At 44.5% G+C, this 25,622-nt stretch overlaps 1 protein-coding gene across 4 annotated transcripts in view; it reads left to right on the top strand.

Moving 5' to 3' along the window:
• Positions 1 to 25,622, top strand: part of MAPKBP1 (mitogen-activated protein kinase binding protein 1) — a 148,466-nt gene that overhangs the window by 114,544 nt on the left and 8,300 nt on the right. For 3 of the 4 annotated variants that reach the window (XM_085856233.1, XM_085856235.1, XM_085856234.1), the window contains 8 exons: positions 260 to 547; positions 2,753 to 2,910; positions 3,268 to 3,413; positions 5,507 to 5,647; positions 6,643 to 6,766; positions 7,695 to 7,803; positions 14,599 to 14,824; positions 17,694 to 18,464. In XM_085856233.1, the coding sequence (XP_085712359.1) occupies positions 260 to 547; positions 2,753 to 2,910; positions 3,268 to 3,413; positions 5,507 to 5,647; positions 6,643 to 6,766; positions 7,695 to 7,803; positions 14,599 to 14,824; positions 17,694 to 18,464 (1,963 nt within the window). The remainder of the gene's footprint in view (positions 1 to 259; positions 548 to 2,752; positions 2,911 to 3,267; positions 3,414 to 5,506; positions 5,648 to 6,642; positions 6,767 to 7,694; positions 7,804 to 14,598; positions 14,825 to 17,693; positions 18,465 to 25,622) is intronic. The other variant, XM_085856236.1, reaches the window with a different exon arrangement.

The following is a 25,622-nucleotide window of genomic DNA, read 5'->3' as shown; positions in this document are numbered from 1 at the left end:
TCCATGGTAAGGGTTTCTCAGATCGTGTTTTTACAGAACGAAGATGCATTGTTTACTGAATGCTCATCCACCATTACTTGGGGAATGATTCTTCTTTCAAATGGAAAGTTGCAATTTTTTTTTTTTAAGTAACCTTATTGCAAGCAAAAGCGATTACAGGTTGAACTTTTCATGGTCGATCTGTTGTTTGTTTGTTTTTGTACTTCCAAATTTTCTTTCCGAACTTGTGGTAACTTGAATCTTATTTTGGTCTTTGAAGGTTCTGGATGACAGCAGTTTGCACAGCCAGGAAGGTAGTCCTGTAATCGGCAGTGGAGGTGGCAGCAGCGGAGGGCAGCGTCGACGCTGGACGCAACTTCCGGATGCGAGCTCGCTTTTGGTCAAATCGATGCTGGACCTGCGGCAACTTGAAGCGGAGCGCGATCATTTTTCATCCGAGAGTGACCTCTCTTCTCGCGCCTCTCCAGTACCCAATGGAGTGGTGCTCAGAGAGCTCAATGATCAAGATCCGTTCATCACGTCAAATGTGGACTCTCTCCTCGACGAGGTGAGTCTGTTGGAAGCTTGGTTGTATGGGTCGACATCTGAGATGAATCTTATTTATACGACCTTTTTTGTTGCTGTCATGTTATTAACTTGATGTGGAGGAAGAGGGAAGAGGATTCCATTCATTTAATCACCAACGCCATCGCTGTTGCAATCTGTCCCCAAAATGTGATGATGTGTTTTGATTCCACCTGACCACGTGATTTGGTACCCAGAGGGTCATCTATTTTACTCTATGAGCCATGTAGGAGGCAGAAATTGGAGATTAAGGGAGAGGAAGTTAAGGCGGTGTGGGAGGAATGAGGAGAGAAGTGAAAGTAAGTGTGTTTAGGGCATACGGAGTGGTGATGGGTTGAGGGATGGACGTGGTTACATGTTAAGCTAGCCAGATCATTTAATAACCTCTTTCTCTACTGATGGACAATGGCTGTAATATGTTGTATAAGTTGCTTTCAGGCATGATTCATGAACTTAGTTTGTCCATGATGCGTTGATTACCTTCCGCCACCAAAGGTGAAGGAGGTTAATTTTTCACCCCTTTGTCTGTTTGTTTGTGTGTAGGATGTCTCAAAAAGTTGTGGACGGATTCGGACGGAACTTGGTGGACAGGTTGGGTGTGGGACAAGGAGGAAATGATTAGAGTTTGATGAAGATTCCGATCCTGATCCGGTTACCATAATTTTTAAGTGATTCTTCACCATTGAGAGAGAGAGAGGGCCAAAACGATATCGAGCCCGACATCTCAAAAAGTTGAGGACGGATTCGGACGGAACTTGGTGGACAGGTTGGGTGTGTGACAAGGATTAATTGATTCGATTTTGGTAAAGGTCTGCATCCGGATCTAGGATATGAGAATTATTTAATTTTCTACATTGATTCTTCACCATTGAGAGTTCGGGCCAAAAACGATATAGTACTGTATGGCATGATATTTCAAAAATGTATTGGGCCCGATATGTTCTCATGGATCAGGCATTGCGTGGCGGAGGTATGCGCCCTACCAAGTGTCTTTCTAGTTTATCATATCATCGTTTTTATGGATGTGGTATCCCTGTCATTTTTATCACTGTTGCCAAAGTTCTGATGCAATGAAAGGCAATACTTTGCTGTGGCTTGATGCATTTTCCTCAATGAAGTTGCATGCACGCCATATGCATAATTACACACTTTGAGGTTCTGAAATGAAATCGAAATGCTGGCGAGTTCAAAAAAGAAATGTCTGAGCCCCCTCTTTGATTTTTATGTTTATTCATTTATTTCCCCTTTTGAGCAAATGTGGAGCAAATCATCTTTGCTGTCTCCATTGACATTTATTAATGCACCGGGTTTTGTGTTACTCCCGTTAGTTGTCTCAATCGAATTCAAAGTTCTATCAGAGGAACTCCAAAACACAGAGTTCAGATACGTGTTTTTGATGCACTCGGTGGAACTTTCACTGCATTGTCGAGTTAAGTTTTAACGATTCCTGATATGGAGAAGGAAAAAAGGGAACGACATCTTTTGTAAGGCTGTGGGGTAGCAGCATTGACTGAGGGTAAAGCTGTGCCCTGATGTTGTGCCCTCTCCTGGTTAGGGCAGGAATTTATAATTTGTTCAGAGTGCTGGCGATAGCTTGCCTACTCTTTGCAAAGGACACCGTGAGATCTTTAACATCCACCAACTAATGCCGGCAGACGGGACGCCAGCTTAACGTCCATCAGAGGGACGGCACATTGATGAACTACCCTGCCTGTGAAACACCGGGATGGCAGTTTTTCGCTCGGACGGGATTCAAACCCAGGCTAGGCAGCTTGGATGCTAGTGTATGGACCTCTATGCTATCCCATCAGCCTGAGGGAGTACACGATGTGCTCAAAATGTGCGCATCAGTCGACCTAACTTAGTTTGCTGAAAAGTTGCACCTTGCATGTCGGACACATACCGTTCTCTTGTGAAGTTTAAAACAAAGGTTCAATTCCGTTCGCACTTTTTGTTTTTCACTGCAGCAGCAAATTGGTAATGACAGCCTTCCTCTGAGAGGTACGGAAAACCGAAAAAGTTGTGCAATTATGTAACATCTCTCCATTTCAAGTAACTTGATTCCTTAACCTGTCTGCCCGATCGGTGCAAAATGTTGAACGTACGAGTAAAGATGTCGACCTCGGTATACCTCATTTTCCATGTAGTTCCACATTCCTGTCTAATTATCACGTGTTCCCAATGACAGATGGAGGCTTCGCACTCTCTCACCCGCCCCAACTCTCTCCCACTGCCACTCAACTCTTCTACTCTCCTACTGCTCCCTCCGCACCTGGCACTTTCAACGTCGTGTCCCACTCCCGAGAGGGCGGTAAACCTCGAGCAGTCCCCGATGCCAGCAAACAGGTGCGAATCACCAGCATATGGTGAGATATTTACAGGACAACTAATTATAGCGTCCCCTCCCCCCACCCCTGTTATTTCAGTTAAGTTGCTAGGGGCTTGGGCGTTCTAACATACTTCAGTTTTCGTTTTTATCTGCCTTGTGTTCATTTGTCCTTTCTTTTTATTGCTTTGCATTCATTTTTATTTCTATTATTCTGCAATTGCATGGAATTTAGCTTAACGGCTACCAAATGCAATTTCAAAAATACCACTCATTCATTCATTCATTTGTTTATTCATTCATTTTATCAACTGATTTAAATAAGTAAAATATACACTGTTTTATATGCATATATTTATTTATTTGTTTTCTATCAGAGAGGCTCGAGAGAAGCCAGCATCTTTGGAGCCAGCTGTAGTGGGTGCACCTGCGAGACAGAGATTCGATGTGCAGAGTCCGGATAGCGCTTGCTATGCCGGATCTGGTGCAAGCCCAGCACTCACCCCAATACGTCTGCCTATTGGTGCGATGCCAGACATCAGCTTTTCTTGCTTTGCCTTTCAACAATGAAAATGATAAATGCTTCTTGGTAAAGTACAAAAGGGTGGCTCACCACACTGCTTTATGGTTCAAGATTTAAAAATTGTAACTTCAGCATCAGCTGCCATTTGTAAACGGTTCCATTGCCGTTCGACGTGCATTTCTACAACCCCCATTGAACTGTAAAATCAAAAATTGTTTTCGACTTCCCCACTCGTTTATTTTTCTATTTTTGTTTTTTCTTTTTTGCTTTGAAATCAGAAACTTATTTAGCCATTTAGTTTTCTGATTGCTGATGGAAACCCACATTATACAAAAGCAAAGGAAACATTTTGTGTATGGAGGTATGCCCCGTTTAACAATGGGGTTATATGTACCTTTCTGTACCCCGCTTATATGTACCTTTCTGTACCCCGCTTGTATGTACCTTTCTGTACCCCGCTTATATGTACCTTTCTGTACCCCGCTTGTATGTACCTTTCTGTACCCCGCTTATATGTACCTTTATATCCCCTTCGTTATGTGAACCTTCGTTATGCGGGAGCTCTTTTTCCATTATTGGTTGCCTACTGGTTTCACTGGAGGAGACTATAGGTTTGCTCTCTGTCTGTCCATCTGTCTGTCCATCTATCTGTCCATCTATCTGTCCGTCCCACCTGTGGTTTTTCAGACTTTTTTCCCATACCCTTTAACATATTCAACTGAAAGTTGGTGCACAGCTTTTCCACAATAAGTTAAGCATGAGTCACATTTGCTCTACGGCTAGGATCCGGCGGCCGTACCCCCCCCCCCCCGAATTGACAGAAACGTGCGGCGGCCGCAGAGTTTCTGAGGTGGCCTCAGGGTAGCCCTACGCCGTATGGCTATCTTTTACAGGCCGTAGGGGTCTCCGTGGAATTAAAGCGCGGAGTTATAACTTTTCTCATTTCTAGGTTGGCCGTAGCAATTTGACAAGGCGTAGCCATGACATAGATGTTTCACGTCGACCTACGTAGGGCGTACGGTGGGCTTGCGTTATTCGTGTGGCTGCCGTAGGCTCTTATCAATGAAAAACGAATTTTGCCAACCCCCAAAAAATTACAATATATATATATATATATATATATATATATATATATATATATATATATATATATATATATATAATATTACGTTCACCTTAGGGCCCCCCTGCGGTCGCCTTGCGGGCACCTTGAGGCTACCTTGAAAATTCTATGGCCGCCGCAGGGACGCCCTAAGGTCACCGTGCGACATCAAATCAAAGACCGTATGGCACCCCCACGTTTTCTGTCTCCACAATTTCTAAATACCCCGTGCGGCTACCCGAAAAATAAAAACATATGTGACTGCTACATTGTGTGACCGTGGAAATATTGCGGCCGCCCTATACTTGCTAGTGGTTGTAAATTTTTTAGACCCTACGGCTGCCGAGCCAAATGTGACTTAGGCCTTAATTGAGGTAGAGATGATTTGGTGTGTGTGTGTGTGTGTGTGTGTGTGTGTGTGTGTGTGTGTGTGTGTGTGTGTGTGTGTGTGTGTGTGTGTGTGTGTGTGTGTGTGTGTGTGTAAATTATGTACAAGTGTACGTATGTATTTGGCTTGGTGGGAACGCGGAAAAAACAGTCTAAAGTGCAGTTGTTTGTGTTTGCGCATTTCCGTGTGTTCAAAATATTCGGCCACCTGCAAATCTCTGTGGTCACAAAGTGCTCATCTCGTATAGTTCAAGTGCAAATCAGACAGGCTGTGTTGAAACCAACACCGGGTGCAGAATTTGTTTCGTTTTTTTTGTTGTTGTTTGGTGCAGAAACCACCATGCAAAAACACGACACAACATTCTTGTGTTTTAGAGGTGATTAAAACTAGAAATGTGAATTGCTGATCCCACTAGCATACTGACCAAAGTTTTATGCAAGTTACAGGAGCATAAAAATAACAGAGGGTCACATTCGTAAAATTATAACAGCTGTTTGAAAAATTTCTCATCATTTCAGACCATCCTGCATGTATATATATATGTAAAATGCACAGTAAAATCTTTAATCCAATCTCATTTTCCCAATCGGCTTGTTTTGGCAGGTACTGCAAATGAGGAAAACTCGACAGAGGAGGAAGAGGAACCCACCCGAAGCTCACACTCTGATATTTCTCCGCAAACCCCTGATAAGGAGCGTTTCTTGAAGCAGATATTTTGTGAATCACCAGAACCTCAATCTCACGGTGAGGGGTGGGGGGGGGAGGGTTCCATTCCTCTAAATAAATGAAATGGTTCAGGTAATAATAAATCATTGTGTCAATATTCCTAATAAAATTCTGCAGGAAATAAAAATAGTTTTAAATGAAAATGATTGTACAAATCTGGAATCGATGAAAGGCATAGTAACATACTTTATATGCTGAAGAAAGGGGTCGGAGGGGTTGTAGACCCTTCAGGCACCTTCTCCCAGATTCACCTCTATTTCATTTCCTCAGAGTCAACCCCACCTGGTATTCATTCAACAGGCGAGTGGGATTTGAACTCAGGATCCTCAGATCCCAAACCCACCACCCGAACCATTAAGCCAACGCCAGGCATGTTTATTATCCCATGATGCCTTTCAAAATGAGTAGACCATTGCGTGCCATTATGCGGAACAAATTCCTGCACTGTACTTTTGTTGGAGAGGAAATGGCAAACCAATGAGTACTGATTGTCCAGAAATATCATTTCGCAACACATGCTCTCCATTTTGCGAATTTGAGCCTGGTGTTGGCTTAACGGTTTGGATTGTTGGCTTAACATCCTTGGGTCTTGAGTTTGAACCTCTGTTCTCTCATTAAATAACACCAGGTGGGTTGACTCAGCCTGTCATCCTTCCGAGATCGGCAAAATGAGTACCAGCTTAATGGAAACATGGGGAACTGCATTAGCGGCACAGCTATGTTCCCAGCAATGATGCAACCAGCAGCAACTGGCTGCATGCGAAACGATAATAAAAAAAAAAATTGAGAATTCCAATGGCACTTATCCGATAGGAGAATATGGAAGACCAGGTGCTATTAATAATGTCTGTGTGCTTCTCCCACTGAACTGTCAATTAAATATTTATTTATTAATTTATCCAAAGTGAAAACTTTTATTGGCTTTCTTTTTTGATGTCATGAGTTTATCTTGATTAATTTTGAAGTCGAGGGCATGATGACCGATTCAACGACTGCGTTCCTTCTATCTACAGAGCCCTCGTGTAGAACCACAGGCGTACCGAGAGGCCGTTCAAAATGCGATCACGAAGGCCCGAGTGCCTCGCGTTGCAGTATCTCCACCAAGTTTCGCTCAAGCTCCAAGCCCTCACCGAGCAGGTGAAACGAGAACGTTTGATTTCTTTCTTTTATTTTTTTTTTCCTCTTCCCCCTTTATCTCCTATGTTTGAGGCATTTTACAGTTCTCTTGCACACAATCATTGGAACTCTGTTGTGTGCACACAAAGCCTAACTTGTACCGACGTGTTCCAAAACTACCATTTTGAAAATTCGTACTCGAGGAAAAAATTCAAGAAAATTCGTGACACAAGTGGGGACGTTAAGAATGAGTCAACAAGACAAGAGAAGAGAGGAAAAGATACGATGTTACTTCCTTTTTTTCAACATATACAGCACATATAATATAGTATACCTGGACAAACGCCGTGATGCCATCACAATGACGTCACGAGCCGTAAGTCTTCAAAGTCACGAAGTGAATGAAACGGCGATGTGCTTCCCTGACGAGCCCCAGTAAGGGAGAAACTGGTCGGTAACTTCGCTTTTCATCTGCTTGGTGACAGCATTTGACTTTGACATTCTTGTACTGCCCGAGGCCCTTCTGGGATTGCGGTCATGACGTCGTCGTGATGGTATCACGGCGTTTGTCCAGTCGGAGAATTTCAACAATTGCATTCGTACAACTTCCGACTGCTTATAAACAACAGCGATGCTTCCTCGTTGTGATTCGTGGGTGAAACACAATCTGGCAGGTGTCACTTGTAGGTTCCAAATATGATCTGGCCTCACCAGTCACAGTTGGTGACTCTTGTAGACATATAATTTTGACCTATGACTCTTATTCCATGTAATACTGTTAAATTGATATCTCTGGCGAAGTTGTGGAAGGTGAAAAAAAAAAAAAGTGATCCAATTGGGTTGTTTGCACATTCAAACATAATGCACCATCTAACTTTGGAGTTTTGTTTCATGGGTTGGTTTTGGTTATTGGTGGGGTGCATTAGCTCAGTATCTCACATTTTTCTAGGGGTCCTCCTGGGAGTCCTGGGCTACCTCCAGGAAACAAGGAAGAGGCATCTCCAAGCCACCACTTACAGGGTCCAAAAGATAAACAAATGCAGAAGAAATTGTCCGAGGTACAGTATTTGCAGTTCCAAGTTTATTCCCTCTCAAATGTTACGTCGATGCAATACCTGTGCTCTCGTTAATTTTTACCCTCGCCGAAGGAGAGGGTATTGCATAAGGGTCCGTTTGTTTGTGTTTTTGTTTGTTTGTTTATTTGTCTGCACAAAACTTTTAGTGTTTTTTCTCCGCAACCGCTTGTCAGATTAAGATGAAATTTTCACCATAGGAGCGACGATTCATGTAGAATGTTTTATTGATAACTAGCAGGGTTACCCCGTGTTGTTAGGGTGGGGTACTGAGAAGTGGTAGAAGCAGGAGAGCTGGTAGGGCTGAGAATGGGGCAGGAGGATCGGGGGCAGGAGAACCGGCGGGGTGTGTGTCGGAGGGGTTGTAGACCCTTCAAGACAAAACTGTGCTCTCAAGTAAAGGGGAGAAACTGTGTTGGGGGCAGGAGAACCAGAACACCAATGGGTCATCTTCTTCTTCTTGCGTATGGCAACTTGGTTGCTGGGTAGCTATCATTTTGTTGGGGCACGACTATGCCGCTGATGCTGTGCCCCTCGACGATTGCACTTATACTCATTTTGCTGACCTCAGAAGGATGCCAGACTGAGTCAACCCCACCTGGTGTTAATTCAGTGGCAAACGGGGCTTGAACTCAGGACCCTAAGATGCCAAGCCAGCCATCCTAATCACTAAGCCAAGACCAGGCTTACCAGTGGGTAAAGGGGTATTAAGAGAACACCAGTGCATAGAGGGGTCTTCAAGGGTCTTGCGTCTATGTATCTTTGAAGTCTTCAGGCTCTTAAGGGTCTTTCAGGTCTTCCGGCTGTAAGGGGGTCTTCAAAAGCCTTCAGGGTCTTTGGGGTCTTAGGGGTCTTCAAGAGTCTTAGGGATCTTAACCATCTTTGGGGTCCAAAGGGTCAGGTCAGGTATGGGAGCATGTGCCAGAACAGCGCGTCGCTGCGTCCACTTTGCGCCGGTACTCCAGGGGCCTCCGTCTGGCCATCCCCCAGGCAGATGCCAGGCCCATCCCCATCTCCTTGAGATGATGGTCAACCTGCTGGAACCACGAGGCACGTGGTCGGCCCACCGGCCTCCTCCACTCACGAGACTCCCCCACTGAGAGAATCTGGTGAGCAGGATCAGCGTCAGGAAAACGAGCCACATGTCCATACAGCCGCAACTGATGCTCACGGACTATGCAGGAAACAAATCTCATCCGAGTCTCTCTCAGCAACCGCTCGTTGGACACAAAATCCGACCAGCGATAGCCAAGGATTCTCCGAAGAGACCTGGTACCAAAGGAATGAAGTCTCTGTCTCAGATCCTTGGTCAGAGTCCAAGTCTTGCATCCATAGAGCAAGACTGGAAGTACCAAGGACCTGAAGACTCGGACTTTCGTCCTCCCGCACAGGTACCGGCAGCGCCACACCCCATGATCCAGTGAATCCATGACTCCCCAGGCCCGACCCAGACGTCTATTGACCTCTGACTCGCAGCCAGCAGAGACATGAATATCACTGCCAAGGTAAGTGAATCTCTCCACGACCTCAACATCCTCACCACAAACAGACACAGACAGGACAGCAGCATCCAATATGTCACCGAAAGCCTGGATCTTAGTTTTGACCCAAGAAACCCGTAATCCCAGCGGCTCCGAGTCCTCATTCAGCACCTTGAGGGCCCCCAAAAGGATATCTAAAGTCTCCGCAAAGATGACTGCATCATCTGCAAAATCAAGGTCCGAGATCTTGACATTCCCAAACGATGCACCGCAGCTTGATCTCTCCGACATCCTCCCTAAAATCCAGTCCATACAAGTGCTGAAAAGTGTGGGGGCCAGTACACACCCCTGACGAACTCCAGTAACAACTGGAAATAAGTCAGAGATGGTACCACCACACTTCACAGCACTCTCAGTACCAGAGTAGAGTTCAGACATCAGATCGATCAGTTTTGGTGGCACCCCACGAAGACCAAGAATCCTCCAGAGGACATCCCGATTCACTGAATCGAACGCTTTACAGAGATCAACATAGGCTGCAAGCAGCCCCTGCCAAAACTCTCGTCTGCGTTCGGTGAGGACACGAAGAGCAAGGATACGGTCAATCGTTGACCTCTTTGGTGTAAAGCCTGACTGCTCTGGACGCTGTTGCTCAAGCAGATGGCGGCGAACCCTATCAAGAATTATCTGAGCAAAGACCTTGCCCGCCACTGAGAGCAGCGTCACCCCTCGGAAGTTGTTGCAGTCTTGGCGATCACCCTTCCCTTAGCACATTCAAACATAATGCACCATCTGACTTTGGAGTTTTGTTTCATGGGTTGGTTTTGGTTATTGGTGGGGTGCCATAGCTCAGTATCTCACATTTTTCTTGGGGTCCTCCTGGGAGTCCTGGGCTACCTCCAGGCAACAAGGAAGAGGCATCTCCAAGCCACCACTTACAGGGTCCAAAAGATAAACAAATGCAGAAGAAATTGTCCAAGGTACAGTATTTGTCCGTTGTCCGTTGAATGTCCGAATAAATTGTCCATTGGCTCACAAGGAGCTCCTCCGCCCTTTAACAGGTTTTGTTTTTAATCCTGCTGGGTGTCCATATCCAAACACCCTCCTCACCAGAAAACCTGGTGGAGGAGACGGTTTAGTCGCCGACAACCCGATAAATACTCCAAAGGGTCTTTGGGGTATTTGTGGTTTTAAAGCGTCTTAATTGTGTTTGGGGAATTCAAAGGTCTTAAGAGTTTTATGGGTCTTTGCATCTTCGGGGTCAGAAGGGGTCTTATCTCCCAAGCATGTAAAAAAGAGAAGAAGTCTTACTGGATGGTTCTTTGGGGTCTTTAAAGGCTGAGGTTGTGAATGAAAATGCACTCAGAAGAACCCTCAGGTCGGACTTGGTCTGTGTGACAATTTTGGTGGTTGTTGGACCAGCAGTCTTTTCAAAAAACACGAACAAACAGCCAGGCAGACAGACATCCAATGAATCTTATTTATTCGATAGCGAGTTGAGGCGATGCCGGTTTGGGTTTATTTAAGGGTCTTAAGGGTCTTTGGGATCTTAATGGTCTTCGAGGTCTTCAAGGGTCTTATAGGTATTTGAGTTGTTTCGGCTCTAAAGGGTCTTGAGGGTCTTTGCGGTCTAAAGTGTCTGGGGGTATTGAGGGTCTTCAAAAGACTTAAGGGTCTTAAAGGGTCTTAAGGATCTTAGGGGTCTTAAAGTGTCTTTGTGATCTTTTGGATCTTAACGGTCTTTGTGGTATTCAGGATTTTAAAAGGTCTTAATGGTGTTTGGGGAATTCAATGGTCTTTATGGTCTTTGAGGCCTTCGGGATCTTTAGGGGTCTTATCTCCCAAACATGTAAAAAGTCTTCTCTCAAGCATGTAATGTAATCTCTGAAGCATGTAAAAAGCATTTATTGGGGGGGGGGGGGTTGTATCTTTGGGGTCTTCGGGGTCTTTAAATGCTGGGGGGTTGTGGATCTTGGGGGTCTTAGGGGGTCTTTAAAGGCTGAGGTTGTGGATGAAAATAGCCCAGGTCAGATTTGGTCTGTGTACCAAAGCAGTCTTTGCAAAAAACGGGAACAGACAGACAGACAGACATCCAATGAATCTTGTTTATTGGATGTTGCAATATTATCATATATATATATATATTTTTTTTTTTTTGTAATTAGAAGGCCATGCTGTGGTAGAAAGATGTATTAAGCTGCTTCATATACCTTAACATGACGTGCATTTAAACACATGGGAATTCTAACGGATTTTTTTTGTCGTATAGGAGAGTCTTGAAGTGTCTGCAGGATCGACAGTCTTAGGGGTCTTTTGGTGTTCTGTGTCCTCTGTTACTTTTGGGACTTTTTGGGTTCTCTGGAACATTTGGGTGTTTGGGGACTTTATGGGAACTTTTGGGTCCTTGGGGGTTTTCAGATTATTTCGGGGTCTTAAAGGGTCTTCAAAGTTCGAAGGGGTTTCAGCAGTCTCAAGGGTCAAAAGGTACATTTAAATAGTGCGTAATTAATTAATAGACGTGCATAATTGATGGACAAAAATTATGCCACACACACATACACACATACACACACATACACACATGGACACGCACACACCTCATCCATTTATAGTCGATACTGTGCATCTTTAAGGGATGGCGTGGCGATTGCAAATCGGAACGTACCGTACATCACTTACCGCAGCAGATAGCTTTGCCTTACCGCAGCACGAAAACGGTGAACGTATTATTTATTTAGTGAGGTTCCAATTGTGCGTGGAGTCAGGCCAGCTGTGCATCGAGCCAATGGGTGGAAGACACAGCTCGAGTAATTAGGTGTGCTGGCCTTTGGCCGTGTTATGTCAAGTGATATCTGTTAACCAATGAGATTGCATATAAATAAAAAAGTGATCTTTAAAGACTCAGGTGGTGGATGAAAATACCCTCAGGACAATCCCCAGATCGGACTTGGGCTGTGCGCTAAATTTGGTGGTTTTCAGTCCAGCGGTCCTTGCAAAAAACGCAGACAGACAGACAGACAGACAGACAGACATCTGATGAATCTTATTTATTAGATTATGACATCATTGGTCACGTGGTGTGGCAGTCATATTGTATTAAAAAAAAAAAGAAATCTTAAAAAAATCTTCTTCTCTGAAGTGGCTGAACAGATTGAGACGAAACTTTCCAAGTTTGACCGCCTCTCCATTATCAACAAAAAGTTCACACACATGTCATAGGTCACATGGTTTGGCAGCCAGATTGATTTACCCTAAAACCGATAAATATCTTCTTCTCCAGAACGGCTGAACAGATCGAGGGGAAACTTCACACAAATGTTCCACAAGCCTTGGGTATACCAGGGTATTCATGAATATTTGACAAGTCACATGGTCTGGCAGCCATATTGGATTGAGCAAAAATCTTTCAACAATTCTTTCTCTTAAACCACTTCATCAATCGACATCAAACTTAAAAGTTATGATTCAGTAGTGGTGGGGAATATATGTTTTAAATTTCAACCTGACCAGTGATCAGACACAGTCTAGTGGCCAGAATTATTTTTAATTTTTTGAATCTGAGTAACACACCAGCACACAAACACCACACAAAACAAGTCCTAGCGAGGGTCTGCAATCTCCGATTGCTCTTTTCTTGTTTTTCATTTTCACACGTCGAGACACCATCACAATTTGCACACTTGTTTACTTATATTTATTTGAGAGCAGGTGAATGGAATCATATTGCGGTGTTACATTCTAAGTTCATACTTGGCTTGGAGAGCACAGGTATTTTACAGATTTTTTTTATAGAAAGCCTTGGGAATGATAACTTTTATATGCATAGATCGAAGGTTATGGAGGAGAAAGGGTCATACACTAACATCTAATTGGTGGTGAGCATGTGGACATGCGACAAAAAAAAAAAATCAAACCTACAGATCTATAGTTGGCATCTACTATAAATGGATGAGGTGTGTGTGTGTGTGTGTGTGTGTGTGTGTGTGTGTGTGTGTGTGTGTGTGTGTGTGTGTGTGTGTGTGTGTGTGTGTGTGTGTGTGTGTGTGTGTGTGTGTGTGTGTGTGTGTGTGTGTGTGTTTGTCTTTGTTGGTTTTTATCTCCATATGTGGGTTTCAGAAGGTGGAAAGGTGTCGTCCCAGGTCTCGAAGTATCCAGCTCCATTTCAGTAAGGGTGGTTCATGATTCTTGGACAAATTTGTGAATTTTTGTTCTCAGAGCTTTGTTCCAAAGGCTCTTTTCAAGATCATCACTGAGCACCATGCCTGGTGTTAGGTGAATGGTTAGGGTGGCAGACTTGGGATCATAGGGTCCTGAGTTCAAATCCCGCTTGGCTATTGAATTCATACCAGGTAGGGTTGACTCAGCCTGTCGTCCTTCCGAGGTCGGCAAAATGAGTACCAGCTTGCTGGGATGATTGACCCATCAGAGTATCCTGTGTCAGAGTGGCGACCCAGGATTGTGCTTAATACCCAAGGAGATTGTTTAGGTAGCACCAATGCTCTGCACAGAGTATGGTCCCGGTGGATGGGTGGACTGAGCACCAGACAGCTTCCAACTGCAGTTTATTTGTATTAATATTTCCAGGAATGGTTTTTAAGATCTCTGTGAGGCTGTTCCTCATTATTCCCATTGCTCCAATGATCACTGGTACAATTTTGGCGCTCTTCAGATTCAACATATGGATAGAACATATGGATATTCAACATATGGATAGAACTCGTAGAACATATGGATAGACAGGTTTTGAAATGAGATGACAGCAAGTGATTTTCTTGAAGGACTACCAGGAGGGAGATCATAAAATGAACATGTGAGAAAACAATTCTTCTCAAACTGATTATTTACAGGTTGGCAGGATATCCTTGAGGGTGCACACATTCACCTCTGAGCTGTCTAGCCTGAGTTTGGATTCTGACCCAGCTATAAGCTGTCATCCTGGTGTTTCACTGCAGGGCAGGGCATCAATGTGTGTGCCATCCCTCGGATGGACGTGAAACTGGACGTCCCGACTGCCGGTTTGAGTCAAAGATTCCACGGTGTCCTTTGCAAAGAGGAGGCGAGTTATTGACAGGACCCCTGAACAAATTCCAAATCCCTTCCCTAATTTACATGGGACACTGCCTCTTGCAGCCTCATGTTTTCTAGAATCTTATTTGATATTTGTTACATATTTGCTCTTAGACCCTGAAATCCAGATGAAGACCCGCACCAACAAACCATAGGCATAGGAAGTCAATGTGGAAAGAAAATTTTTTAGTCGAATGACCACCGGCATTTATTACTTTTTTTGTGCTGGCAGGTTGGCACGAAGGGCAAGCTTGCGGAGAAGAAAAGCCTGGGCCCAGAAAAGGTGTCTGGCAAGCCGACGGAGGGAAGGCCCCAACCTGAAGGGAGGGCAGCTCGAGGAACCGTATCCACAGCTGAGAAGAGGTTAAGTGGTATTTCAAGGGGCCCCATTAGGGTTGGTGATCATGCAGCTGCTATGAAGAAGTCAACGTCCATGTGCGACCTAGCACACAGCAACGGTGAGCAGTTATCACAAAAAATGGACCACTTTTATGTTGCATCTCACAGAATCCGATCACATCGTTGAATGTAGAGGTGTAATGTACAAACAAACCTTGTGTAATGTGGAACTGAAAGCATGTTTTAGGTTCAAAAGTTAGATGGTTGTTTGGAATTTTTCTGACACACCTTCAGGCTTGAGCCAGGCACAAATGTCGAACTTGTGTGCAGCTATTGTGGAAAGCAGTTGTGTGTACACATTGGCTTGAGCTTCAGATGAAAGAGGAAAAGCAAACAATCAAACGAATAGACCCCACAAACGTATGAAAGATTATTGAGCTGAAGTTTTAGCTTTTATTAAGTTGGCGGCTCAAATGTACCATTCCCGAGATGTGTATAGATAAAGGATTTTATGCCGTTTTTACTCGATGTAAGGACCCCTTGCTGATAATGAAGGCCCGTTTCCATGATATTTGGCAGTCCCAGTAATTTTTCAAGAAGTGAGCAGCTGTTTTGTTCTGAAAACCGTCAGGCCGAAGTTCGAACACCTAACCCTCATGACCTTTTCCCCTCGTGACTAATGCGAAGTCAGCTGCAGTAATATACCATTTCGCAGTGCCCTGGTGTTTGCTGCCTTCCGCTATGACACTGCACAAAGCATGCTGTCCATCCTAATCTTGTTCCATATCCACCTTACATTGCAAGAAATATTCTTGCAATACGTCTGTTTTGTGTTGTTTTTTTAATGCTTCCGCTGATGAAGTCGCTGGAGGCATTATGTTTACGGGTTGCACGTCCATCCGTGCGTACGTCCATGCTAATTTTCTCTGTTTTCTCTGCAACCGCTTATCCGAATGACACACAATTTTCACCACATGTGCAACTACCCATGTACAGGGTGGGGCATTTATATCTGACGGTTTTCTTATCCTGATAACTTGTTTCCAAACCAAATACAATGAAATTTCTGTACAACATAGGCACATACTTCTCATTTTTAAAATCAATTTTGATTCTTTATTTCGTAAAAATTACTTCAGACAAATGGGCCCCTTTTCGAATCCGTGCATTCACGACAGCGGATCATCGTATTGTTCATTACCGCAAGCGATGTCGCTTGATCAATAGAGCGGACGGTTGCGGTGATGTTTGCTTTCAATTCATCGATCGATGTTGGATGCTCCTTATAAACTTAGCCCTTCAGAAATCCCCATAGGAAGAAATCTGGTGGAGTTAAATCTGCCGAATCAAAGTGTGCCTCATCTGTCATGATGACCTTGTTTGTGAAATTGGCATGCTCATTGCATTTTTTAAAAAAATTGAAAATTAAAAAAAATTAAAAATTTTTTAAAAATGACCGTTTTTACAGCCATTTTTCCCTGCTGTGCAGGGGTTGGGCTTTTTCTTGAGGCAATGTTTTATGGCCGGATGCCCTTCCTGACGCCAACCCTGGTCGCCTCTTACGACACACAGGGATATGGTACACCTATTCTAACCGGGGCACACACCGGGACCAGTACACTGGTACTCATTTCGACGACCTCGGAAGGATGACAGGCTGAGTCAACCCCCTGGTGTTAATTCAGCAGCCAACAGGGCTTGAACTCAGGACCCTGGGATCCCAAGCCACCACCCTAACCACTAAGCCAACACCAGGCTTAAAAAAAAATGCTCATTGCATTTAAAGTGCTCCATCATCAAAAACTTTCAAGTATTATCTGTAAAACAAAGACAACAATAATTTTTTTAATGCTTCTGGCATGAAAGATTTCAAATGTGTCAAATATAAATGCTCCACCTTGTAGAATATTTCAATGATAATTATGATGTCATAGGCCACGTGGTGTGGCAGCCATGTTTGAAGAAATGAAAAACTTTGGACCTCTGTATCTCTGAAACCGCTCCATGGAACAAATTGAAATTTGGCACATGTCAAGTACTCCCCATGGGAAATAAGTGGCTTTTGTTTTTTGATGATGTCATAGGTGCCTTTGTTATGACGACATCATTGCATACGTCAAACGCTTCATCTGATCAGTATAAAAAATTTTGAGGGTCATCTGGGGCTAAATTGTCTGGGGGGAAATATTTTGATGATGTCATCGGTCATGTGCTTTTGCAGCCATTTGTTGTTCTCTTTTAACATCAAGGCCTTCAGAAATCTTCTCTGAAACAGCTGAACAGATTGAGGTGAAACTTTACAGGTGTGATCGCCTATCCTTGAGGAACAAAAAGTTCTCCTCCTTTGACATCATAGGTCACATGGTTTGACAGCTATGATTTTTTGATGAATAAACCTTCAAAATAAATAAACATGAATAAACATCTTCTCCAGAATGGCTTGACAGATCGAAGAGAAACCTCACCCACATGTTCCCCAAGCCTTAGGGAATACGTCACATGGTCTGGCAGCCATATTGGATTGAACAGAAAATTTTTTAAATTATTTATCTTGAACCGCTTCATCAATCTACGTGAGACCTCAAAATTATGATCTCGTGGTCATGGAGAATATATGTTTCAAATTTCAACCTTATCGGGTGCATGGTCTGACAGCCAGAATTATTTAATATTTTGAATATGGGTTCAGGGATTTAAATAAAACTAGGTATACAAATATGTATAATGATGTAATAATGTGGGTGGAGGCATATCTGGAGATGCCATGATGTCGAAGAGTGCCGTTCTAGTTTATCATACATATATTCTAAATTTGACCCTTCACTGTAGGTGGGCAGCAGAAGTTAAAGAATAGTATTCTGCTTATAAATGAGCAAAAGCTCTCATGCTGCCCAGTTGCTGTTAATTGCCCAGAGCTTTTGCATTGAGAAACCGTCATGCCCAATGTGAGTTTTCTTTCCAGCTTTTGCTTGCTCCTTTACCCAACAGATAAGTTATCCTTGCATGCCAGCAGTCCTAAACGACAGGCCCGCTTGATGCCACGTCGCGGCGAATGTCATCCCATCGATTTGCGTCGCCTTTCTTCACCCGTCCCTGTCCTGAATCGGCACGGGGCTCGCAGTGCAACCAAGACGAGGGTGGAACGACGTCAGGCCACGGCAGCCATTGACACCAAGCATAAAGGTCGGCCCGGTGGCATGAGCCGCAGCATTTCAATCGGTGATGGCCTGCATCTCAGGCCTTCTGTGTGCACCGGCGCGGAGGATGGCAGCACAAGTGATGAACTTCGGCCTGCACGAAAACGAAGTGTGTCGGCGGTGAGAATGCGGCCCCAAGCATCAGGCCGCGAATTGTCACCTGCAACCCGTGTTCGGCCTGTATCGCTTATGGTAATGCCGTCACAGCAGACCGTGTGCACAAAGTATCGCACAAGCGTCGTTCTTGAACTTTCCAAGTCAGTGGCATTGCGACCTGCTTTGATGAGCTCTGTAACTGAGGTGGAAGAATCTTGTGTGAAGAAGGAGTTCAGATCACAGCCAGGTATTGAGAACAAACTGAACAAGGATGCCCATGCAAATATGGCAGATCGCGGTGCCGGCTGTGCTGGGAAGGCAAAGGTGGTGGTTGAAATACCTCAACCGCAAGATTCCAGCACTCCTGACATCACAAGACAGGGATGTGCAGCCAAAAATGACGACACTTCTGCTTACCATTTGAGAAAGAAATTAATTTTGGGAAAGATGGCACAGGCAATGAAAGGTTGGCCTGACTCCTTTCAAGAAAACTAACCTCTCTTGCATTTTTATTTTTTGTGATCAGTGCACAATACCCCCCCCCCTCCTCCTCTGTCTCTGTCCTTCTGCTTCATTTTATTTTTTTTATTTTTTTGCAAAAATCGCTAACAGTCTGTACATGTGGAGATACAAATTCCTCCGTTTGGACCACTTTATACTGGTGATTGAGGTTTACACCCCGAGCTCTTCGTGGCTGCATAGTAGTTTGCTTTGAGCAAATCTACTTGCAATGTACCTTAAACAGGATATACCTGCCAGTTTATGTTGACACCTTACCGCTCCAACATCACAGAGAATTAACGCTTTCATTTTGTTTACCTTTCAAGTCGTGACTGAATGGAAAACGCGGTAGCGGAGCTTATATTTATAGTTTTGAATCCAATAATGAACGGAACAATTTTTGAGTAATTATATCAAGGCTGCAATGAAGTTTATTCATCAACTCGGGATGGACACCAAGTCGACAGGGAGATCGGCCTGGTTTAATGAGACAGTTGGGTAGTTCCATTTTACAATCAATTCAAAGTTTGACAAGCTCATTCTTAAGTTCCACCAGATCAGACTAGTGCCCCTGGCACAAAATTTAAGTGGCACCATACCACACATTTATTTCGATTTTCGAGTCCAGGCACCAAACTCCGATTTTCAGATTTCTCCCATCCTATGTAGAATGGGACATGTCTTAAGAATGAATAAAGTTCATACTAACGAGCATAATAATGACATTAATTAGCACTAATTGTACCTTTAATTCGACTAATGAGTACAAACATGAAAGCTGACGATACATGTAACAAGAATCGGCAACTTAAGAATCTGTTAAAGGAAACTGTCAGTGGCCGTAATGAAATGTATAAACCGGTAAACTTCTTCGGAAAAATGTCCACAAACACCCAATGAAACTACAGCAAATGGATGTACATTGTATGATCGGCATCTGAAATTTTGTCGACTGTCAGTCATCCTCATTTTCCGACGATAGAGACAGGCTATCATCACTGTCACAATCTGTCATTCTCGAGTTCATCATCGAGCTTGAGCTTTGAGGATCTGCGGACCCTTGAACCGGACAATATCGTAGGAACCATCTGACAAGAACCCAACCCTCTTGTGTGGATTGATTGATTTGTTGTTCATCAGCATGTGCCCACATCCTTGCCACGAATGCCGATCGCTGGACATGGAGAGGGAATTCAGCTCGACATGCTGGTGAACTGCTGGCAGTAATCGTCTTCAATTCACCGAGTAGATTTTGGGGTTTCTTCGATGGGTGATGGGTTTTATCAAAGGCAGGAAACTGAGCATGATTCAAGGAGGTCTCATTCCTGAAACCGTGCAATGCTGCATGTGAATATCGCGATGGCATCCAGTGTAGTTTCATCGAATTCCTTCTCGCAGGCCAAAGTGGCGAAAGCCTCATTAACTCTCTCACTAACCTCTGCCCTCTAGATATGTTGCTGGTGGAACTTTCCCAAGCCTAATGAAGGCTGATGTGTCTTTACACCTGGTGAAGTCAGGGAAGGCAGTTAACGTACTTCGTCCTATTTTCTCCACAATAATAGAAATATCCACATTCAATATCTCCTTTTTGCTCCAGAAACCACATCAATCCAAATTCTGGCCCGATATCTGTGGCAGTGGAAAAGGATTATGACAGCAATGTTCGTATCTGAAGACCTCACAACAACGTTGCCGCTGAACTCTGGAGCTGTCGTGATTTATCCGATGTGGATACACAAACATGTATCTGCTTCATGTTGAATACATGGTAGTGCCTTAACCTCCTCTGTAATGACATTATTGTTCATCATACTAATTTGTCATCGTAGCTGATGAAAACCTGGTGATTTGAGATAATAGGTCCATATTCACTTTTTTTCCACTCTGTTGATAAATCGGGCAGTTGACGCTAAGAGGGTGAATACAGGGCATCACTCAGTTTCAGATGAACTTGTTCTGGACCAGTGATGGAGTAGACTATGTCATCCGAGCCTCTCTTCTCCCGTTCCACATCCTTGTTTGACGGACTTGCGTAGGTGTCAAATACTATGTCAATGCGCTAATGACATTGAGCATTGATATGGATGAGGATGGCCACCATAGCTGCGAGGTATATTCAGAGGTAAAGCTTGCAATGCGAAATTGCCATCGATAAAGGAGGCATCAACCATTGACGGTTCCCCAGACTCGACTTGATCCTCCAAGTATTGAAGACGAAGTTTACTCTTTGCTGTTTTGGCCATGGTTTCATCCGTGCAGCACAGCCACAATGCCGCAGGAGTCGGCAGGAAGGATAGCACATGTTGGAGATCGATTATTTGTTTTTTTGTTTCTGTGCCAAGATGTCGAGCTGTCCCAGTAAGTCACCCATGCATTTCAATTTTGCGGCTTTCTTTTTTGTTGCCCGTCTGCTTTTGACACCGTCATGTTTGAAATTGAAGATTTTGGTTTGTCTTAATCGATTGCTCAAAGTGAGCAGGATCCTGTATGTAGGTCTCAGTGAAATCAGCATACTCCCTCTCTCCCTCCTGGTGGAATGAAAGGATGTACTCCTTCACAACCAAGCTGGATGCCTTACCAGCCTGGATATTGTACAGTGCAACCATGAGGGTTTCTCTGAATTTTATTGCATGAGTTTTCAATGGCACAGATTATCTTCTCCAAATCGCCATTGTCTTCCAAGTCCTTCATTTTTGTTCCTCCCTGGACCGAGTTGGACAAATAGGTGATGGCGGCGCTATGGGTCTTTACACCTGCTAATGCTGAGGCAGCAGAGGAGGTGATGGACAATCCAATAGTGGACGAGCTTCTCGGAGAGTATTGGTGATTACACAAAGAAAACAGAGGGGTGAACACGGTGAGACTGCGCAGTCCTGGCGAACTAATGTCAACAACATCCAAGACTACCATATGCTTGATTGAGGCATCCGGACTAACACCATCGACTTATTCATGGACGCTTTGGTGAGGATTGTTGGATTACCCTTCATTTCCAATCATGTGATCCACACATGCTGGATGACCAGATACGGTCCAAATCTGCAAGATATGGACAACAACCTACCTCGGTGTTCAGGCTATCATCGAGAAGTGCGCTTTCACCGTGAGAAGGAGCAAAAATGACTTCTCCAAATCGAGGGCCCTCAAAAGGCGGACTGGACCGTGATCCACATCCGGCCGCAGGCATCATATCATCAGTCCAGACCATGGAGCAAATCCTTATCCCCCATCAATGGATTGATCACATGGTGTTAATTTAGCTGCTAAATTATTCCTGAGTTAATCCCCTCCAATATTCTATTCGATCTGCCCTTATCGATGTGTTCATGGCCTCTTGCATTTATCCGTTCAGGCCAACTTGATAAATGATAAACACTGGAAAGGATCAATGCAGGAGGTGATGGTCAAACATCATGCAATTGATGCGGCATATTTTCTCTGGTCATATTTTGTTTCCATTTCGTTGCGAACAGGAGTTTTTCTGTGTTTATTTGAATTTCATTGCCATTGATATTTGATCGTTACGTTTCTTATTGATTTTTTGACTGTTATGGTTTCCACTCTGGACTAATTTCATTGATCTTTTACTTTATCAATTTGATTTAATCTTACTAGTTCATTGACTTGTTATATTGGTAAGCACACGCACCTCTTTATATATGCGGGTAATCAGCTCACATTCAGCGAAACAGGCCCTTTTCACCGACTGCTTTTGCTGTTTCCGAAACATGTCGCTTTGTTAAGAATCATTTACCGAAGTTTTGAAAAATTTTATGAAACCTCCCGCAGCTATTGGCTTCACAAGCTGCTTTCGGCGTCATTTGATGTTGTCGTTTTTTTTTGTGCATAAGTTTCAAATATTTTTGTCACGCACATCCTCCGCCACCCTCCTCCCCATCTTCACCGACCACAGCCGTGTTCCTCGGTGCTCATCTAGTCACGAAGGAGGACAGATGTGCGTCCGCATCTCTTTATCTCCTCATGTCGGCAGGATGTTGAGATGGTGTGATGTCTATCAATTTTATTTCGTTGTTGCTGTAACACTCGTGCTTAAACGAACCGAATTGTCTGAGAGAAGAATGTTGGCATTGATGGGGAGCAAATTGATAAACTTTCATGCAAGAATATTTTTTTAAGGAGTGACGTCCGCAAAACTTGCAGCTTTTACTTGTTTAAAATGTCTTTGGTCGTGTGTCCCATGAGGTGCTGTGGAATTTTGGTTCGAGCCCATGACCAAAAACATTTTGGGACCCATGCTCTGGGATACCACCCCCCCACCCCCTCCATCGATCTCAAACTTGAACGAACAGCAGTTGCTAACGCCGCATCGAGATTGATGAGACTTTCAGCAGACACAAACGATTACAATGCACGCCTGCGACGAATGTTGACGGATTTGCTCAGAGCATCACTGGTCACAACCTTGAGTTAAATCTCAGGCATGAGCACAGTCGATGCTAAAAGCACCCTTTTTGAGGAGAACATGTAATTGTATGCCATTGAACACTCATTGAATCCATTCAGGGAAACCCTCACAGGTGCGCTGTACAATATCCAGACAGGTAAAGCGTCCAGCGTGGCTGGAAAGGAGTACATCCTATCATTCTTCCAGGAGGGGGAGAGGCAGTATGCTGAATTTGTGGAGGTCTGCATGTAGGTTCCTGCCTGCTTTGAGCAACCGATTAAGAGAAGAAGAAAAAATCTTGAATTTCAAATGTGACAGTGTGAGAAACAGACAGGCAAAAAATTGGAAAGTTGAAATGCACACACACAACTTCCTGGGAGAGCTCAACATCTTGGCACGGAAGCAGACTTGATCCACACTCGGTGGAGTGTATTCCTCTGCCAGGCTGAACAGTTTCTGCTTTGTATTGCATTGAATGGCCGGATCTGAATCGAGACCTCAAACAAAATCTATTCGATTTGTTCTCGTCACCTACCCAACTCATCCACAACTTTTTGAAATATCATGCTGCATATCGTTTTTGGTTCCATCTCCCAGTGGTGAAAAAAATCATTTGGTAAATTAAAAAAAAATTCTCGTATCTGGATCCGGATCTTCACCAGAATCGACTCAATTCATCTTTAGCCGTGGGGTAACCTTCCCTGAGGGTAATTCGGAGGGAAACCGCAGGGTAACCTTCCCGGGTCAGATTGCGGGAGAGTGTGTCGGGGTGGTGCCGAGGTGTCGTCCACCAGACGGCGGTCTCCTTGGGTTAACCTGAGGCGGTCCCTTTGGGTGGATGCCTGGAATGTCCTATCCCAAAGAGAAGATGATCACCTGTCTCTGTTATCATCTGAGCTCAAGCGTTTTGACATCGGCATTGCAGCACTCTCTGAGGTTTGGAGACTGGATTGCGACAAGATCATGACGGGTGGTTACACCGACTATTGGTCTGGTCGCTCTGATGGTTACCATGCCCAAGGAGTTGCTGAAGCTGTGTCCAATAAGCTGACTCCAATGATAATTGAGGTAACACCGGTCAACGAGCGTATTATGAAACAAAGGATTCATCACTCTTTGGGTGTCATTTCCCTGGTCTCTGTATATGCTCTGACTGAGGCGAGTGATCTCACCATGAAGGATGCATTCTACGCCGCGCTCGAGTCTGTGGTTGATCAGTGCCCTAGGTGAGATACGCTTCTAGTCTTGGGGGATTTCAATGAATCGACTGGAACTGATAGGGATGGTTATGAGGTGTGTGTTGGTCGCCATGGGTCTGGAACTGTGAACCAGAATAGCACGAAGTTCCTTGACTTTGCAATAATTCATGGACTAAGAGTGGCTGGTTCATAGTTTCAGTGCCTACAAGCTCATCGCTGGAAGTGGTATTCCAATGCTGGCGGTGTGGCAAAGGAAATTAAGCATGTGATCATTGATGGTCGCTGGAGGATGATCCAGAAATGCAGGGTCCACCAGAGTGCTCAGTTCTCAATACTGACCACAGGCTTATTGTAGCAATTCTGAAGTTGCAGCTTAAATCCGGGAGAATGGTACCATCCCATCCTTGGCTGGATGTTGGCAAGCTCAAGGCTGAGAGGGTGGCTAAGGCTGAGTGGAGATTTGGGGGGTCTGGGTGCTTTGGGAGGATCCTGAAGAGTTGTGGAGTGCCTTCAAGACCACCATCCTTGATGTTGCCGGAAGACGTCTTGGAACTCACCGTTGGGTAAAGAAGAATTTTGTCTCCCAAGGGACGCTGGATACCATTGACCAGAGTCACAGGGTCAGGCTGTATGGCAGAGCTGAGCTATTGAAGGAGCTGAGGCGTAAAACTGCACGTGCACCGAGGGTAGACAAGGAGGGCCGATATGCGAGGAATCTGTGAGGGGGTAGAGCATCACCTGTGGTCAAGTGATTTTCGTCCTGCTTACAGAGGAATTTGCGCATTGTGTTCATCCAAGCACGTCCCTCGGTGTACTGCATTTAGAGCAGAGGGTGGTGGGCTCTTGACAGAGGAGTCTGAAGTGAAGGCCCGTTGGGCCAGTTACTTTGAGCAGCTGTACCAGGCTGATCCACCGGCTGTTGAGTTGGATGTCAGGGTTGTTGAAATCTCTGTTGCTGACCCTCCAATCAACTGTAGTCTTCCTTCGTTTGTGGAAGCACAGGCTGCGGTGAACCGGTTGAAATTGGGTGAAGCTCCAGGGATCTGTGGCATCCATGCTGAAACTTCTCAAGGCTGGTGGAAATGCTGTACTCGTGTCATTGCATGCAGTTCTGTGCTATGCCTGGAACTCAGGCATCATCCCAACTGACTCGAAGAGGGGCCTTGTTGTTCCTCTCTGGAAAGAGAAGAGTGATCGCCAAGACTGCAACGACTACCGAGGGGTGACGCTGCTCACAGTGCCGGGCAAGGTCTTTGCTCGGGTAATTCCTGATGGGGTTTGCCACCAGCTGCTTGAGTACCAGCATCCAGAGCAGTCAGGCTTTACACCAAAGAGGCCAACGATTGACCGTATCCTTGCTCTTCGGGTCCTCACCGAACACAGACGAGAGTTTTGGCAGGGGCTGCTTTTGCAGCCTATGTTGATCTCTGTAAAGCATTTGATTCAGTGAATCGGGATGTCCTCTGGAGGATTCTAGGTCTTAGTGGAGTGCAACCAAAACTGATCGATCCGATTTCTG

Source organism: Eptatretus burgeri, chromosome 15 (assembly GCF_056783735.1).
Source record: "Eptatretus burgeri isolate ZD-2024b chromosome 15, Ebu_testis_v1, whole genome shotgun sequence".
Classification (NCBI taxonomy): domain Eukaryota; kingdom Metazoa; phylum Chordata; class Myxini; order Myxiniformes; family Myxinidae; genus Eptatretus; species Eptatretus burgeri.
This window is presented reverse-complemented; position numbering and strand designations above follow the sequence as displayed.